A 20,183-nucleotide genomic window follows, 5' to 3' on the forward strand; every position below is an offset into this window, starting at 1 on the left:
CTGCCTTAATCCTGCTGTGCCACAGTCACCTGCAGTGTCCTGAGTGCGACCCCCTTGGCTGGCACTCTCCCCTTGCCCAGCATGGAGGGTGCTCTCAGATGCAGGAACATGTCCCTGGAGAGTGTGCGTGGTTCCCCAAGCTCCTGATGCTTTTCGTTTCCTCTTGTGTTTCAGGCTCGGGATGATATCCTAAATGGCTCCCACCCTGTCTCCTTCGAGAAAGCTTGTGAGTTTGGAGGATTTCAAGCCCAGATACAGTTTGGACCTCATGTGGAACATAAACACAAACCTGGATTCTTAGAGTAAGTAACCTTTTGGGTTTTTTTCCTCTTTTCACCTCTCCTCTTCTTTCTACTGTTTATTTTGAGCCAGCTCTGTAAAATACATGCCCTAGTTTCAGTCAGTTGTGAGGTTGTTAGCTTTGCCTCAGTTGAGTATATGATCAAATTTGTGGACCTTGGAGAAAGCAAAGAGGCCTGGAAATTCAATGTAGGAATGACTGTGACAGTTTACTGCTCCAAGTTCTGGCACAGGGTGATTCCGTGGAGACCACAGACTCTGTAGCACCCTGCCAAGACATTGTCTAGTCTGCCTTGGGGTATCTCTGGAGTGGAGGAACTCAAGACCTCCATCTTCCGAAATCTCTTCCCATTAGAACATACCTTCTTCGTATTAGGCCAGGTTTTGTCATCTTTAATTTCTTTTCAAGACTCTCCTCTATTAGAACCACAGAGCATAAAAGAGCTTCATGTTCTTTATTACAATCTTAGGAATTCTTCATTGCCCTGGAAGGGTGGGGCACACATTAAGTACTTTGCTCTTGCATACATCTGGTCTTTGGTTCTCTTACAGAAATAGATGGGGTGTCTGGGGGGAGGGCTCAGTACTTGGAGATTTAAGAGGAAGCAACCCTACAGATATATCATGGCCTCACAGAACGTGGGCCTTAGTGCTGGATTTCCTAGAAATACACAACAGGACAGGCCCAGCCACGCAGAGGGTGCTTTGGTTTGAAGTGATCTTGCCCTCTGTTTTGATCAGCTCCTCCAAGAGTTTTGTGTATTTCTTCTTCTGGTAACATTCCTTTACCTGTTCCCACCCCCCTACTTTTCTCTCTTCTGCTTCCTCTTAGGACGGATGAAACATACGTCCGAGCCCCCTCCACCACCACCCTCCAACAAATACTCAGAGTGTCTTGACATGATCAATGTCCTGCTGTCACCTAGAGTGCAACTTGTAGAAGCTTTGGTAGTGGAATCTGAGCTGAATGCCAGCTGGGGGCAGACGTCACTTTTCTGTAGGGTATGCCCACATGAGATGTGTTGAGTAGGGTATCGATCGCATTGTGTCCAAGTGTATTGAGGGGAGAGGTTAACATAAGTGCTTACTTGGCCCTTGACCCCACTTTCACTTTGGTGGAAAGTAACTGGGACCAGCATAGGCCCAAGAGTAAGTAGAAAATCTGACTTGTTTCCTGGTAATAGAGATGCTTGTCCAACATGGTGTTTGTTCTAAACTGAGTTGTTACCAAAAAAAACCCTCTACCCTTGAGTTAATGAATCCCAAGGAGCCTTTCCAAAGTGATGCTTTGGCCTGCACTATACTGTGCAGTGACCTTGTGTCTGAGAACGGCTCTACGCATGTCCTGTCACTGACTTTGTTCTGTTTTCTCCACGTAAGTCACATGGCCAAGTGTTCCTCAGGGCCCGTTTCTCCCCAGTCAGTCTGGCTTTCTTCCTGCAGGAACCCCGGGAAGTTTGCCTTTCTCTGTTCTGTGACAGCGCAGATGGCTTACTTCCGTGGGGATTCCAAACAGTATCAGAGCATCGGTATTACTGTTACAGCATCTTCTGCAGTTTGGGGGCCTGTGGAACGCTGCATACGTACACTAAACATGCCCCTTGTCTTAATCCGTGCTAGCCAGGGTTGCACAATCGTATTCAGTCCGTTTGCTTTTTTCTGGGATTAGAGTGTGAAGCCCATGCCTCTAGTGGTGTGTGTACCCTTACTCAGATTCCAAATTAAAAGAAGCTTATGATGCCTGGTGGCATTATTTTTCCTCATGAATTTGATTTACTTTTTAATTAGACCAAATCTAGTCTAGGTAATGAGGCGTTTTCATTTAATGTAGAAGTTTAATTGTATGCATTATTGCATATATTGTACAGGTAAAACTTCCTGAGGATATTCGTCTCCTCCTAATGAAAGCAGAACGACGGGGTCACCTTTCCCTGACTGCATATTGGAAATTCAGTCTGTTCAGGGACAGAATGCCGGAGCTGTCCCTGGTGACTGGCTGGGCCGTGTTTGCCAGCTCTCGTTGTCCCCCACCTCGCTTTCATAGGTTCTATCCACTGGAATGAATTAAGAGTTCAAGGAAAAAAAAGAAAAAGTAGGGAGGTTAGACTTGTCACAGAACCAGGTTGAAGATAGAGCCAGGCCAAAATATCAGCCGCCTAGCTTCTGGAGGTGCATTCACGGTACATTTCTTTTGCTTTTTTGAAAATTTGTACAGCACTTGTGCTGAAAATCTGCCTACTGTGGACATATCTGTGAGGTCTTCCACAGCCTTCTACTGACCCTATAATGCTTTCTGGACTCAGTTCCAGCTGGGTGAAAGGATTTACTTAAAACAGTGAAAATCTGAGACTAGGAAAGATTTTCAGAGTTTTCAGAGATTGGAGGATTATTAACTGTCCCCGTCTGCTCTGTGTATGGGGAAAATAGGTGTGAGGGAGACAGAAATAAAGCACAGAACCAGGGAGAGTTAGAAGCCGAGAAAACAGCCAGTTCTCCCAAATCTAGTCTGATGTGCCAAAGTTGCAGTGCAGGCTATGGGACTGCTATGAATTATTTCAAGAAAGGTGGCAAAGGTATGATGCAAGAAGCAATACTGATCGAAGAATTTAGCAGAACATAAATGTGAAGAACGCTTACCTCAAAACAGCAGCAAACAATTATAATAAAGACTAACTGCAAGCCCCTTAAAAACATGGTGGAAAACTTGAAAAAGTGATCAAAGCCTTCTGTGGATCTTACTGTTATCAAAGAAGATTAGATGCACTGATCAGCTTTAGACCTTAAATCAAGTGTAGGAGATAAAGTTGAGGCCCGCTCCAGGTGATGGGTCTAGAGTGTTCACCATAAAATTCTTTCAACATTTTGTGTGTTTGAGATTTTTCATAGTAAAATATTGGGGAAAGATTGGGGCAGCGTAAAAGAACAGAAATAGATTGTGTAACTTCCAGACCAGTGCTGGGAGGAGTGGAGAGGATATACAAACAGTGTGACCAATACAATAGGAGTTGAGCAGGGTGGATTGCGGAAACAAAGCCAGAAAAAGTATGGTACATAGAATGTATGAATAAGAGAAAGACTTCTAAATATTAGGCATCATAGCAAATAAAAGTAAATCCAACTCTTTTTTTTTTCCTAAGGTTTTATTTGAGAGAGAGGGAGGGAAAGAGTGTGCATGAGCCATGAGTGTTGGGGCGGAGGGAGGAAGAGCAGAGGGAGAGGGAGAAGCAAGCTCCCCACTGAGCAGGGAGCCCGAAGACATGGGGTGCCCTCCCAGGACCTTGGGATCATGACCTGAGCTGAAGGCAGATGCTTAACAAACTGAGCCACCCAGGCACCCCTAAATCTAACTATTAATAAAGGTTCTCATATTGTCCAGCTCTATATTTCTAAAAGACATACTTACATTTTAAAGACAGAGGAAAGTGTAAAGTAAAAGCATATAAAAAATGATGTCCCAGGAAACTAGTTAAAACGGGAGAAGCTGTTTTTAATGTCACACAAAATAGGCTGTAAGACAAAGGAACTCTAAGTAGAAACAGAGAAAGTCATGACAAAGATAGAAAGACTAATTTGCCGGGATGATAAATTATGAACCTGTATGCACCTGATATTACTTTAAAATACTTAAAGGAAAGATAGAGTGTAAGAAGAATTTCAAATATGCAGATCTAGTGAAATAATTTAACATACTTTCCTCAGTGATAAGTAGAACAAGATGAAAATAAAGAAAATATTTTAGTCAAGAGAAAGTAATGAAATAGAAATCGCAGAATCAACACAACCCAAAGCTGCTGCTTTGGAAAATTAATATGTAAATCTCTGGTAAGTTTGATCAAGAAAAAAGCAGAAGTAGAAAAAGGCAACAAGTAAACATTATGGGTAATGAAAACGGGACAGAACTTCAGATAAAGAGATTTTAAAAATCATAAGAGAATGAAATGAAAGCTTGAAGCCAAAAAAATTGGAAGTAGGCACAAAATGGGTGATGAGAAAATCTGAGTAGATCTCTAATCTTGAAAGAAATTGCCTTATCAGTTTTTAAAGTAAACCCCAGAAAATTAACAAATGAAACCGAGGCCCAAGTTATTTTAGAGAATAGAAAGAAAGAAAATTCAGGGGCGCCTGGGTGGCACAGCGGTTAAGCGTCTGCCTTCAGCTCAGGGTGTGATCCCGGCGTTCTGGGATCGAGCCCCACATCAGACTCCTCCGCTGGGAGCCTGCTTCTTCCTCTCCCACTCCCCCTGCTTGTGTTCCCTCGCTCACTGGTTGTCTCTGTCAAATAAATAAAATCTTAAAAAAAAAAAAAAAATTCAAAACATCTCACCTTAATTTGGAACTGCAAAATCACATACCAAACCTGAAATTAGACCATGGAGAACATTTAAACTGAACACAGAGATGCCCTCCCCAAAATTAATAAAACATTAACAGAGTCTAACATGACGTGTATTTAGATGTAACTGCAGGTTACAACTAGTTTCTTCTAGGGATGTAACGTTTATTGAACAATTCATGGCATGCCTTGTGGGCACTGGGGATAGAGCAATATAAAAACATAAACATTTCTGCCCTTGGGGAGCCTACGTTCTAGTGCAGAGAGGCAGATAATAAGTAAAATACAACATAAGGAAAGAAAAAGATGAATAATTTCAGGATTAGAAAACTGGGACTGTCCCTGTTTGCAGGTGATAGGATTCTATGCAAATATAATCCACTCAATCTACAGAGAAACTTCTTAGAGCTAATAAGAGTCAAGTCCCTGGAAAAGAGATAAATATTTAACTGCTTATCACCACCTGGGTCCGAACAATCCTATTCATACTCACCTACAGGGATATATATTATATAATTACAATTATGTAATCTATATAATGCTCATGAGGAACATAAATGAAGGTTTGGATCAATGAAGCGGTTATGTTAATATATAGGAAGGCTGAATGTCACTAAAGCAATTCATATTTGTCTGTAAATTCAGTTCAATTCGAATCAAAATCCCACCTATCAAGTAGTGGGAAAAACTAAATTTAAAATGTATATGTACCTCTTGACCCCCTTAACCTATTTTACTTACCCCCCAACCGATCCCCTCTCTGGTAACCAACAGTTTTTTTCCTGCATCTTTGAATCTTTGTTTTGTTTTTTCAATTTTTTACTTTTTTCGATTTTTTATATTTCACGTATAAGTGAAAGCATATGGTATTTGTCTTTCTCTGACTTAATTATAATACCTTCTAGATCCATCCATGTTGCAAATAGGAAGAGTTCATTCTTTTTCTATGGCTGAATAATATTCCATTGTATATGTATATATACATCACATCCTCTCGAACCTTTCATCTTCGATGGATACTTGGGTTGCTTCTGTATCTTGACTCTTGTAAATACTGCAGTGAACACAGAGGCGCATATATCTCTTTCAATTGATATTTTTGTTTTCTTCCATTAAATACCCAGAAGTAGAATTGTTGAATTGGAATAGGTGAAGGGGATTAAAGATACACAAACTTTTAGTTACAAAGTAAATAAGTCATGGGAATGTAATGTACAGCATAGGGAATACAGTCAATAACATTGTAATAACTTTGGTGACAGATGGTCTTATTGTGGGGGTCATTTTGTGATGTATAAAAACATCAAATCCCTAGATGTATATCTGAAACTAAAAGGATATTGTATGTTAATTAATACTTCAGTATACAAAAACTTAGAATATAATATGTATATTTCAATAAGACTGTTACAAAATTAATACGCATGAGTCAGGACTCAAGAATGACCAAGGCTAGTTGAAGGACTCACACAAATACCCAATTTCTTATAAGCTATAATAATTAAAATATTACTGATGCTGGGTGATAAGAGTTCTAAAGGTTGATAAACCTCTTTATTAAAATTAAAATAATAGACAAAATATATTACCAAATTAAGAGTGAAGCTCCAGACTGTGGAAGAAGAAATTTGCATGTTTGCAACACGTACCACGAAGAACAAACTAATATCCAGAAATTATTAAAAAGAAAAAAAAGGGGGGGGAGCACCTGGGTGCCTCAGTCCATTAAGTGACTGATTCTTGATTTCAGCTCAGGTCATGATCTTAGGGTCATGAGTTCGAGTTCTGCACTGGGCATGGAGCCTGCTTAAGATTTTCCCTCTCCCTGTGCCCCTCTCCACCTCCTTCCCCACCCCACGTACATACGCAGGAGTGCTAGCGTGCTGTCCCTCAAAAATAGATAATTTTAAAAAATATCACCCAGGATAGCAACAGGTACTTTAGAAAAGAGGAAATTCAACTGACTTATAAAGATATGGAAAAATATTCAGCCTCAGAAGTAAACCAAATACAAAATCAATAAGAATATAGCATTTCTTGTCTATTTGATGGGCACAAACTTTAATGTTTGAAAACATCAAAGTACTTTACAGAGGAAACAAGACATTTCAGAAAATGAATCCATTGAATTCAAAAATACAGGGAGAAGCAGAATATGTTTATAGGTGCAAGGAGAAGTAGGAACATAATCAAATTTGCATGGAAACGACAAGAAAGTGAGTACAGTTAGGGAGAGAAAGAAGGGTGGTGTGGGACTTCAGCTAAATCTGTAATCTCTATTTCTTTAAAAACAGGCAGCGATCATAAAGCAAATATGACAATATGATGTATTTCCAGTGTTTCCACGATTAACAATTGTTTAAAAACAGTTGCATGTGGTCTATGTGAGGTGATACAAGCTTGTATTCACTGAGGCTGGCTCTCTAATCTGGCAAAGCCAAAATTAACAGGCCTTGAAGTTCAGATAACAGGTGTTCGTGGCTCTGGCTGCTGCAGGGGGAGATGGCCCGGTGGTTGGGTGCAGGCAGGTGGGGAGCAGGCTGAGAACCCCTCTCAGCCTTGCTGACCACAGCCCCTTCTCTTTTCGGCATGCGCCTTGGATGTATCCTACTGAGAAAACAAAGCAACCTGATCTATGAATCTCTGTTGAGGAATTCAGAGTGGACTTGGAAGTTTTTCACCACAAACTCCACGTAATCCTCTTGTCAACAAGCAAAGCTTTTGACACAGTAGGAGGCCTCGAGTCAGTTTTTCCCTCGGCGTTTATTCAGACGCCTATTTGGAGTTAGTCTTTGGAGTAATTTGGCTGTAGTTCATATTTTCAAACTCATGGAGAAGGAGGCATTTCAGCTTGTGTTTTTCATCAGCTCTGCCTCACCTCCTATTTCTCACCACCACCACCCACCAGTTTATTACTTGCTTCTGTCCTGAGCACCTGACAGCCGAGGGCTCTCCCATTAGAGGACGCTGTGACCGTCCAGCGGTGCCTTCATTCTCCCCTCTTGCAGCACCCTCCTAAAGTTGGTGCCTACCTCTCTAACTGCTTTCAAACTCCAGAACTTTAAAACCCGGCACCACTGAATTGATCTAGCCCCAAGCTGCCTCTGAGCCTCCGCACGGGTTCCTGTCCTCAGACCAAAGGGCACTGGGATTGGTTTGGGAGCCCAGAACCGCCATGTGGCTGAGGTTAGGTCTTCAAACCCTTCCCCGAGCTTCCCCCATGCCATCTTCACTCTCTACTTCTTCCCACCCTAAGTGTTTCCCAGCTCGACAGATGCTTCCTTCCTCCCACATCGTCACTGCAGTTAGCCAGGACTTCACCAGTACCCTCAGTCGTACAGGTATGTTCGTCTTTGAGTCTGGCTTCTAATTCCGGTGTGTCTGAATCCATCACTTGAGTTTCCAGCCCAGTGTGTTAGCGGTTCTCCAACTCCAGCATACATCAGACTCCTCTAGAGAGTGTGTTTACACTGTGGGGCCTCACTTCCAGAGTCTCTCTCATTCCGCTGGTCTGGGACGAGGGCTGAGGCTTGGCGCTTCTGACACGTTCTCGGGTGGTGCTAATGCTGCTGGTCCTGGGACCAGGCTTTGAGAACCATATGTGGCATCAAATTTGAGACGTTACTGTTGGTCATTTGGTGATTAACCGTGAAGGCTGGACTCAGAGAATCTGGGTGTTCCAGTGTCCTGTGCGTGGGACTGTCCCTGCTGTACCTCCCCACCTTCCCTCCCCTCCAGGCCTCCACCCTTGGTGGGTGAACACCAGCTCAGAGAAGTGGGGGCTTGCCTGTGGACATGTCCTAGCAGCAGCTCTGGGACAGATGAGAAGCAGCTCACGTTTCCCAAAATCATAGCTGACTCTCATATGCTTGTACGCTTACAGCCAGACCACAGAACATCTTGAGCACGCCTCTTTTGGAATTACTTGAAGAAGCAGCTTTAATTTTATATAAGAAAATGAGGTTTTGTGAACACCTAGATTTGAATCTAGACCCTGCTCCCCCACATGTGTTGAGTTCCCCTTCTTTTACTCAGTGGCATCTGGACATTTCTAAAAAACTGCAACTCCAACGGTAATTTTTACCATTATCTGCATATTTCTCTTATTTGTCTCAAAGTTCTGAAGTACTGATCACATATTATGTCTTTTGACTAACGGTAGCTTGGAGGGACCAGAGAGGGACCTAGCTGGAGCATGGTCTCTGGAGACCACAGATGAGGCTTAAGTTGTTGGCTGTGATTGTGGCAATATGACGTCACTGAACCTCATGTTCCATGTATAGAACGGGATATTTTCTTCCATGGGCTTTTGTCAGAATTTAATTAATCTACTTATACTTGTAAAGCACCTGGAACAGTGTTCGAATTTCAATAAACAACAGCTGTTGATAGAAACCCTCTATCAACATGGTTTAGACTGTGGATAACCCACAAAGACATTTAAAGTACAGAATCTAAGGGGCACCTGGGTGGCTCAGTCAGCTGAGTGGCCGACTCTTGATTTAGGCTCAGGTCGTGATCTCGGGGCCCCGGGGTGGAGCTCTGCATTGGGCTCCCTGCTCAGCGGGAAGTCTGCTTCAGGATTCTCTCCCCCGAGTGCTTGCTCACACACGCACATGCTCACATGCACGCTCACTCTCTCAAATAAATCTTAAAAAAAGTAAAATACAGAATCTATGATAGCTACCTCTGTGAAACCCTATAATTAAACTTTCAGCTTATACATTTGCTTGCTAATCTTTTGATGAAAGACCCAAGTGTTTTCTTGGTGTGGATCCCCGGGTTGGGGTTCTGTATTTTCCTTGTAGGAACCACATCATCTAGGAGCGAGTTTAAAGACAATCCTGGAGCAATCGGAGGATGAACTGTTTTTAGAGTTTCGTGATTTTTTTTTTCTTTTTAGTATTTTACAGTTGTCTCACGTCTAACAACTTTTGGAAATATTTACCTTTCTTAACCATTCAGTAGCTTTCTTTTTTGTACCATGTTAGCAGTTTATGGGCTCTGTTGGTTTATGACGTTATCATGTGACGTCCAGCCAGCAGTAAATACAGCTGACTTGGCCAGAGCAGAAGTGGGGCTGCTGAGGGAAGAACCATCTGCTGGCTGCACGCTTCCAACCTCCCATGGGTCTTTGGGTAGAAGAAGAGCTTGGACTAACCCCCCCCCCCCCGCCCCAGCGATGTGGAGGACCTATCATTACCACACTCAGAAAAGGTGTCCTTTAAAAGGCCAGTGGTAGGATTTAGTGGAGGAGCCGCCTGCCCTTTTCAAGTGGGAATACCGAAGGAGGCAGTGGGAGGGACTTTGCTTGGCCAGAGCTTGCTTAATTAAGAGAATAATTTCCAATCAGGTTTGACAGTCTGACCCCTTTTCTCAAAGAAGGCTGACAGATCTCACTTGTATTCATGTCCCGGATGCTTCGGAGCCTCCCAAGCTCAGGGTTGGTAGTCCAGACAACAACCGAGCTGGAACTGCTGGCTGGCTGGCTGGCAGGCGGTGAGGACAGGCTGCCTGCTCCTTGCAGCTTCATGCTGACTCTGTGCACTTCGCCGATTGGGGAAAAATACAGGCCACACGTGGGCACACACACACTTCATATTTTAAAATACCTGACGGCAGACTCCCAGATCCACTCGTGTGACGTCAAGGGTAACACCTCTAGTGCGAGCTTCGGGAAGTTGTTCTCTGTACCTCCTGAAGAATGGGAGGGTTGGTTGGCAGAGTTGGGATGCAAGGCGGCTTCGTGCCACACACAACTTTCTTTGCCATTAATGCCCAGCATCGTCTGCCCTGCCTGGCCTCTGGACCCTGCCCTCCGTCATTCTTCTAGTAACATTCGTTGTTGTGAGGGGTTTGGCATGGGTCCCTTTGTGGATGCTTTTGGTTCCCTTAGCCAGGTCCCCCTTGGGTGGCAGCAGTGTCCTGTGGCCCACTCGTGACACTTTTTCTTGAGATCGTTTTCAGTGTGCTTTTGGGGAAAACCCGAAACATCTGTGTTGTTAGGTGGGTCTGCTCTTGCCCTGGGAGGTCGGAGGCTCCTGGCACTAACAAGTCCTTTGACCTCAGCTAAGTTACTTTACTTCTCTGTGACTCAGCTTTTTGTGTGTGTGTGTGTGTGTGTGTGTGACATTGGTGCCTTCCAGTGATCAATCACATTTGTGTCTGTGAAGTTGCTTAATGATAGTTACAACATGCAATGGGCTACTGCTGCTTGGATATTTCTTAGACCCTACACTTGCTGACCCTTGAGAAATCCAGATTGTTCTGCTACGAGATCCCTGAAATTCCAGAAAATGTGCTTAACCTTTGTCAATGAAAGTAGTTTGCAGGTTGACCAGAATTCATTATTCAAGGGGCGCCTGGGTGGCACAGTGGTTAAGCGTCTGCCTTCGGCTCAGGGCGTGATCCTGGAGTTATGGGATCGAGCCCCACATCAGGCTCCTCCGCTGGGAGCCTGCTTCTTCCTCTCCTACTCCCCCTGCTTGTGTTCCCTCTCTTGCTGGCTGTCTCTCTCTGTCAAATAAATAAATAAAATCTTTAAAAAAAAAAAAAAAAAGAATTCATTATTCAAGTGTTAATGTAGCCAGAATCTGGCCTCACTCTACATCCCCTCTACTTTTTTGCTGAAGCATTTTAAAGCAAATTCCAGGCAGCATATTATTTCATCTCTAAGTACTTAGGTATGTTTTTCTGACAACATTTTTTTTAAATTTCTAAACCTGTACAACCGCAAATCTATCCTAACACCTAACAAAATTAACAATAATTCTGTAACACCATCTAATAACCAGTCTTTGTGAAATTTCCCCCCATGTCTCAAAAATATTTTTACTTAATATCAGGATTTAAGCAAGACCTACAAATTTTATTCAGTTCAAAGAGGATTTTTTTTTTTAAAGATTTTTTATTTATTTATTTGACAGAAAGAGAGAGACAGCCAGCGAGAGAGGGAACACAAGCAGGGGGAGTGGGAGAGGAAGAAGCAGGCTCACAGCGGAGGAGCCTGATGTGGGGCTCGATCCCATAACGCCTGGATCACGCCCTGAGCCGAAGGCAGACGCTTAACGACTGCGCCACCCAGGCGCCCCAGTAGTTATTTTCTTAGGGAAAAAAATGCTTTTTTTTTTCCTTAAAGATTTTATTTATTTGAGAGAGAGAAGAGAGAGAACATGAGCAAGGATGGGGCGGGGGGGGGGAGAAGCAGACTCTTCGCTGAGCAGGGAGCCCAATGCAGGGCTCAATCCCAAGACCTTGGGATCATGACCTGAGCTGAAGGCAGACGTTTAACGACTGTACCACCCAGGCGCCCCCAAAGAGGTTTTTTTTAAGAAAAGTTTTATTGAGATGCAGTGCACTTACCATATAATTTACCTGTTTACAATGTACAATTCAGTGTTTTTTAGTGTATTTACAAGATTGTGCAGCCATCACACAATCTAATTTTGGAGCACGTCTATCCCTCCTGATAATAAGCCTCGTGTCTATTAGCAGCCACTCCTCAGTAACCCCACGCCCATCCCTAGCCTCTGCAAGGGCTGATCCTTCCTACCTCTGTAGATTTGCTTATTCCGGACGTTTCCTATAAATGGAATCATACAGTTTGTGGTCTCTTTTGATGGGCTTCCTTCACTTAGCACAGTGTTTCCATGCTGGAGTTTATATCGTACATCTTTCCTTTTCATTGCTGAGTAATGTTGTATGGATCAGCTACTTGTGACTAACCCATTCATCAGTTGATTGGACATTTGAGGTTGTCTCTACCTTTTGGCTATTAGGAGTACTCCTATGAACATTCATTTACATTTTCCCTGGTTACATGCCTAGGAGTAGACTTGCTGTTTCATATTTTAAGGAACTACCAGGTTGTTTTCAACAGCAGCTATACCATTTTATATTCCCACTTGTTCATCTTTTTTATTGTAACCACCTTAGTGGGTGTGTGCTATCATATTGTAATTTTCTTTTAAATTCCCTGATGGCTACTGAAGTTCAGTATATTTTCATGTGCTTTTGGCCAATTGTATATCTTCTTCGGAAAAATGTTTTAACAGATCCCCTCCCCATTTTTTAACTGGCTTGTCTTTTCGTTGTTAAGTTGTGGAAGTTCTTATGTATTCAGAATACAGGTTCCTTATCAGATACTTAATTTGCAACATTTTCTCCCATTCTATGGGCTGCTTCTTCACTTTCTTGGTGGTGTCACTTGGCGTTCCAAATTTTTTATTCTGATGTAGTCCTACTTATTTTTTCTTTCGCTGTGTGTGCTTTTGGTATTGTATCTTAAGTGTTGCCCTGACTCAAGGTCATAAAGGTTTATTCCTGTATTCTAAAAGTTTTACAGTTTTAGCTTAAATGTAGGTAGGTCTCTGATCCATTTTGAGTTAATTTTTGCATTTGGTATGAAGTAGAGGGTCCAACTTCATTGTTTTGCTCATGGATATCCAGTTGTCTCAGCACCATTTCTTAAAAAGACTATTCTTTTCCCATTGAAAATCCATTTCCCTTGCTGAAAATCAACTGGCTGTAAAAGTAAAGGTTAATTTCTAGGCTCTTGATTCTATTCCATTGACCTGTCTATTCTTATATCTGTTCTCCACTGTTTTTATTACTGTAGCTGTGTACCAAATATGTTTTTTGGAACTCTTTTAACGTGTTACTGTGTCCTCTTTTTCACCTCTACCACCAAGCCATTTATTTGTGAGGGACCTGATTTATTTTTACAGAATTGCCGTAGTTGGCATTGGACTGATTGTATCCTGGTGGTGTCACTTTCCGTGTTCTTCTATCTCTATTTTTGTAAACTAATATTTATATCTAGCATCTTAATTAAATTCAGGTTAAATTACATATTATTCTTTATTGCCAAGAATACTTCCTGGATAGTGCTGTAACTTCCTATTCCATCAGTTAGGAGGCATGTGTTGTCTGGTTATCCCACTTTTATTAATGATAAAATTGATTAAGTGGGTTTGAATCAGAATGAACTATCTACTATAAAGTTCTCCATTAACTTGTCACTTGTTGGTTTTAGCAGCCACTCTGGGGTGTTTTGTTCTATTGCTCATTTCATTAGGAGCTATAAAATGATGATTTTTGAACTCCTTTTATTCCTTCTTTTTTTATTATTTAATAATATTTTTATTATATTATGTTAGTCACCATACAGTACATCCCTATTTTTGATGTAGTGTTCCATGATTCATTGTTTGCGTATAACACCCAGTGCACCATGCAATACATGCCCTCCGTACTACCCATCACCAACCTATCCCTCCCTCCCCCCACTGAAGCCCTCGGTTTGTTTCCCAGAGTCCATAGTCTCTCATGGTTCATTCCCCCTTCTGTTTACCTTCCCTTTCTTCTCCTACTGATCTTCCTGCTTCTTACGTTCCATAAATGAGTGAAACCATATGATAATTGTCTTTCTCTGCTTGACTTATTCCTTTTATTCCTTCTGTGTTTATCAGTTTTCAGTAGGAGTTAAGGTGACCCGTGATTATTTTAAAGGATCTTTAGGGGATTTTACATATCTTTGCTTTTACCCATTGTGGTCATCATCCTGTCTCACCCTCTCATTGTCCCATCACATGAAATTAACTGTTTGATGTGTAGGATTTGCTTGGAAATAATACAATGCAGGGGATGGGGTGAAGGAGTAGATGAGCCAGGAATGGCTGTGAATTAAAATTGTTGCCCTGGGTGGTGGGTTCATTATAATTGTTCTTTCTTTTCCTTTGTTTAAGGTTTTAAAGAATCATCCTGTTATTGGCCAGTGGTTACCCCTTGATGTCAGTCCAGTGTCATTTTGATAACTTCTTTGATCTCAAGCATAAGAAGCCCCAAGAGTGTTTAATATATTTCCTGCCCTGGAGTTAGAATCAGTCACTTCTCCAGGGATCCCTGATTCCTTTTAGTGGGAAATAGTGTTTGGAGGCTACCTGATCGAGGCCCTGGCAATGCCACCGGATGGTCCTTGCCCTCAGCTTCCTCAGTGGACACACTAAAAAATGTTTTCCAGAAAAAGAATGAATCAGAGATTCAGATCAGTATTTCCAATTCAAGGACTACAGGGTTTTCATTTAACTTTTTGTTTTGTTTTGTTTTAATCTATTTGATGCTAAAAAGTTTGGTTTCTAACAGCTAACATAATTACTCATTTATTGTATCCTAATTATATATGATATCCTACTTCCATATAATGTAATACCCTAATTTTGTAGTGTATGTGTATTTGTGTTTGGAGGGGAGAGGGTATTGTTTTAAAATAATGTTATCAATATTTAATGTCTTCTCTGGTTCATTTTATCTTTAATACATATCTCGCTAGGGATGTATAGTCAAAAGACTGTTTTTCAAAGTTATTTGAAATCATTTTTCTTCCTGTGGTTATGCTATCAACTTGTTATACTGTTAATTTCATTTGTTTCAGTTTGCTTTAGATTTGTAGGTGTTGGATTTTTCCCCTCTTTGTAATTTCAAGTGGTTCTACAGTGATAAGTAGTGCAAGGGATATCCAGAGGTTTCGTTTCCATCTTTGTTCCCTTCGCCCTGTTTCCCTTCTTCCCATAGAGAATCATTTTAATTAGTACTAGATATATACTTGTATTGTTTTAAAAATGCGTATGTTTTTAAAAGGTTTTCTTATTATTTTAGAGAGAACTAGTGCACGTGGAAGAGTAAGGGGAGGGACCGAGGGAGAGAATCTAAGCAGACTCCCCAGTGAGCACAGAGCCCGACGCAGGGCTCAGTCTCACGACCCATGAGATCATGACCTGAGCTGAAACCAAGAATCAGATGCTTTAACCAACTGAACCACCCTGGCACCCTAGAAATATGTATTAAGCAAAATAAAAAACACCTTCCTCCCTTTATCATAAAGGATAGCATACTGTGCACTCTTGCACCCTTTGCTTTGGTACTTTACAATGTGTCATGGAAATTCTTTAACCGTGTTAGTTTGATCCTTCGTATCGATAAGACTGGTTTTATATTTGTGCCCTATTTAAGTGTGTTATGCAATTTGGCAGTCTGTTCTAAATTGTGCCATAAAATACTGACAGGAAGAGTTAATGACTTCACTGAGTTGTACAAAAAAGTCTCTCTTCTTTCCTTCTCATCATAGAATAAATGGCTTATTATTATTTTTTGTTCTCTCTCTCAGTCTAAAGGAATTCCTGCCCAAAGAATACATCAAGCAGAGAGGAGCTGAAAAGAAAATATTTCAGGTATTGGAAATGTATAGAACTTCATTATTCTCCTCGCTCCCTAGCCTCATCTATTAATATGAGAGGGGCCTCTGCATGTGCTAGTTTAGTACTCCATACATGTGCTCTGCTTACATAGTAAGTGATTAGTGACTCAAGAGTAAAGAAGCTGACAGTTCTCCTTTGGGCAGATTTAGTATCTTAATCCATACCTTCTTGCTAAAGGTTACTTAGTCCTTCTGAGAAAAATGTGCATACATTTAATTTCAAAGGCATTATCTTGATAGTGTTGAAACAAGGTGATTTGCTATTAAAATGCACTGAAGAAGCAGCTGCAAGTAGCTTCTTTGTCCTGATATTTGTTTTTTGAAGCTTAGAATTTGGAAACTGGTGTCTTTTTAAAATTCAGGGTTTTTTCCCTAAACATCAGAGAGTTTTCTCTTTCAGGCAAGCAGAAAAGAAAAAAAAAAAGCCCTATCATCAACTTTGCCATAAAACAATCACTCCAGTGAATCCAAAATATTAAAGTCTTCTTCGGTATTGAAATGTAAATGTAAGTTGAAGTAGAAATTTTGTGTGTATAAAATGCACACGGCTTGTTTCCAGGCACTCTGACGTGCAGGCATTTATATGTCCTGCTCTTTGGAAAACCATATATTTTGGGTGGATGTTAGAAGGATACGTCTCCTGGAGAACATTATTTTTGCTCTCATGGAAAGCGTTGGTTCTGAACCTTTGGGGGTATGGAGTTCTTCCAAAAGTGGATTACACTTTGGACCCTGGTCTGCCATTCTACACAGCTTGAATTATTGCCTGTAGGTGTAAAATCTCTAGGGAGTTGGGCTCCAGCTTCTGTTAAGAAGCCCTGCATTCGAGCTTTCTCTGTGCTCTGACCCTCGGTCGGCTGGTACATGTGTCACAGAGGGGTCTCCAACACAAATGTCCATGACTGATCATTCATAGCAACTGTATGTGCCATATGTCATAACCAGCTCTACCAAGTCCGCGTGCTGGCAGATCTTTAATAACTGGTCCTTGCTGCTGTCACTTGTAGGAGCATAAGAACTGTGGAGAGATGAGCGAAATAGAAGCCAAGGTCAAGTATGTCAAACTCGCCCGATCCCTCCGAACGTATGGCGTGTCCTTTTTCCTGGTGAAGGTAAGTTGGGCGGGGCGCAGGGCGCACAGGGTGTTTGCTGTCAAGCTTGCTTTGTTGCCCCAAGACCCCTAGCATTTGCAGAGGTAGCATCTGTTCGGTGGTCACCTGAGTTAAGCCCATGGGACAGACACGAAGCATGTAAGTTATAAGGCTAGTGAGTGAGCCTGGCTGCCTGTGGGCCTCCAGGCACTCGTGTCTTGGCGTGGCACAGTCGCTGCTATAAAGTCACCGAAGGAGTGCATTCATGTCTACTTGTTATCACTTTTCCTCCGAAAATGTTTCACTTGAGATTACTAAGAGTGCCCTGGACTAAGTGAAGGCTGTTGATCACTGCATACCAAATCGAATTAATGTAGTAAATACCATACTTACTTTGTATAGTTTCAGGTGGGCTTTGGGGTTTTCTGTGGCCTTCAGATCTGATTTCATGGGAATTGTTTGCCTTCTCTTTGAAATTCAAGACTGAGGCCCTTGATGGGTGTGTTCTTAGGTGGACTGATAAGCTCTCTCATTAGCTTCTTTCCTTTGTGCAGCTTGACCTCCCAGACTCTATTTTAGTCATCTCACTAATAGGTTTCATTGATTTCCACTTGTTTTGCTCTGACTCTTGGCTCCCTGCCTCTTGCCCTTGGCCCTGGAAGAAAACTCCACCATGTGAAGTTTCTCATGTTGCTTAAAGCAGAGGAGAGTGTTACCAACTGTGCTGCAGCTGCCTACAGGGACAGAAGTCCCAAGGCCAGAGTCAGGGTGCTTTAAGAAGCTTGTTTTCCCAACTGCTGAAGAGACCTAGAGAAGAAGAAAGTTACACTGTCCTCTAGGATGTTGGGGGGTAGAGATGCTTTTCTTGACTCTACTCACTGAAGAAAGCTGCCTCATTTGGGGTGAGGAACAACAAAGATGTTACACTGAAGAAGGGGATACACTTCATGATGAGTGACTTAAACCAGACAGCTCTTGGTTTTACACCCGAAAATGCTGCAGCCCTTGCAAATGATGAAAGCATAGGCGAATCACTTTGGTTTTCAGAAAAATCATTTAGAAGTTGAATTTTTTTCATATTTAGTGTGAGTTTTAAACGATCAGTGAATTTTTGAATGGGGTGCTACCTTGTAGGTACAAATGACTCCATTTCCCTGGAATGGTTCTGCTGCCTTAGCTGAGGTGATCCCATCTGAGCTGTAGTCACCTGCTTCCATCATCCCAGCTCCCCACCCCTACCATGAGCAGTTGGCGAGATCTGCTTGTTTAAGAAGAAAAAGCTGCTTTTCATTTATTATTCTGAAGAACAGTTGATAGCAGATGAGTTCCAATACCTCATAGGGACAAAGATGAAACAAATTTTGAGCATGCCCAATGCTTTGGTCTCTGTACCCATTCTTTCTTGAGTTTTTCAATAGTCCTTTATGTATGAAATTCATCTCTTGTAATCGTATTGTTTCCATTAATACCATCACACTTGATACAGTCAGTTTCAGGGATGTGCATATAGGTTAATAAATGTAGGAAGCAGGGGGGCGCCTGGGTGGCGCAGTCGTTAAGCGTCTGCCTTCGGCTCAGGGCGTGATCCCAGAGTTCTGGGATCGAGCCCCACATCAGGCTTCTCCGCTAGGAGCCTGCTTCTTCCTCTCCCACTCCCCCTGCTTGTGTTCCCTCTCTCGCTGGCTGTCTCTCTCTCTCTGTCAAATAAATAAATAATCTTAAAAAAAATAAATAAATAAAGGTAGGAAGCAGCACACAGAAAACTACATGTAATTAGGAAGAGCACTTGAACATCAGGGTCCAGAAAAAATAAAATGTTCTCCAAGGCTAATTTAGGGTCTTAGAAAAATTGGTCTATAGTTAGTAGAATAATTTGAGGTAGAACACAAATCCTCTGGTTATGGCAAGGTCTTGGTAGATTTCGTTAAATGAAAACTTCTACAAAAGTATTTAAGGCAAAATAAGAAAGTAAGGAAATTTCTTTCCTTCCTCCCTCTCTCCCTTCCTTTCTCCTTTTCTTCTTTTCATGTCTTTATTTTTTAACTTACATGCCTTTGAAGAAAGGCCAGGACTAACTTTCACATACATGTTAGGTATTCAGATTTTGGTTTTCTTCAGTTTTATTTTTTGTCACTTTACGGAAGTGAGCACAACTGCTCACTTTAATTTTTTGCTCCATGGTCTTACATCATTTTATTTTAGAATTTATTTTGATAGGGGCACCTGGCTGGCTCATTCGGTTGAGCATCTGACTCTTGACCTCACCTCAGGTTGTGATCTCAGGGTTATGAGATTGAGCTCCTTGCTGGGCTAGAGCCTGCTTAGGATTCTCTCTCTCCCTCTGCCTCACCCCCTCCACTCATGCGCACATATGCTCTCTCTCTCAAAAACGAAAATTGATTTTGATAAATAGTTTGCCTGACTGCAGTTTGCCATATTTTCAAAGTATTACAATGAGAATTCAGGAGTAATTTAATACTATGGATTAATGAACCTCATAAATCAGATCAGTAGGTCAAGTAAGATGGCCTCATATACAGTGAACTATCTGGAAAAGAAAGAAAACAATTCCATTTACAATAGTATCAAAAACAATAAATTACTTAGGAATCAATTTAACCAAGGAAGTGAAAGATCTATAAACCAAAAACTTTAAGACACTAGTGAAAGAAATTAAAGACGATACAAATAAATGGAAAGATATCCCATGTTCATGGATTGGAAGAGTTAATTTTAAATAGTCCATTCACTTAGCATAATTTTCAGCCTACAGATCTCTGTACATGCTATAACGATATATAGTCATTTTAACTTTTAGATTTATTTTTAATTTGAGTAAGTTGGTCAAGTAAATGTACAAGACATATGTCAACAACATGAAATAACATTTGTGTGTATAGGTAAGTGCAACCATTTAGAATATAGGATGAAAGAGATCCTATGCAGAATAGCAGACACACACAAAAATTGTATGGCTAAGGGATAACAAGTTTTTTAAAGGCATAAATAACAGATTTCCCTAGAATCCCAACCTAAACATACCATTTAGTTGTGAAGGAATTTTGTTGGCATCATTTAGGAAGTTAAAAGTGAGTGGTTCTAGTTTCTCATTCACTACTTGTGTAGTCTATTAGAAATTTAAGTCAAGGAAATTATAATTTATGAAACATTTAGATATTGATATTGAACACACTTAATCTTACCA

General features: G+C 41.4%; 1 protein-coding gene across 12 annotated transcripts in view; it reads left to right on the plus strand.

The window, feature by feature from the left end:
- TLN2 (talin 2) overlaps positions 1 to 20,183 on the plus strand; it is a 408,649-nt gene that overhangs the window by 228,522 nt on the left and 159,944 nt on the right. For all 12 annotated transcript variants that reach the window (XM_087859255.1, XM_087859253.1, XM_087859254.1 and 9 more), the window contains 3 exons: positions 175 to 302; positions 15,798 to 15,861; positions 16,895 to 16,999. In XM_087859255.1, the coding sequence (XP_087715381.1) occupies positions 175 to 302; positions 15,798 to 15,861; positions 16,895 to 16,999 (297 nt within the window). The remainder of the gene's footprint in view (positions 1 to 174; positions 303 to 15,797; positions 15,862 to 16,894; positions 17,000 to 20,183) is intronic.

Source organism: Ursus americanus, chromosome 36, assembly GCF_024610735.1.
Source record: "Ursus americanus isolate L20-20 chromosome 36, mUrsAme1.1.p, whole genome shotgun sequence".
In the NCBI taxonomy this organism is placed as follows: Eukaryota; Metazoa; Chordata; class Mammalia; order Carnivora; family Ursidae; genus Ursus; species Ursus americanus.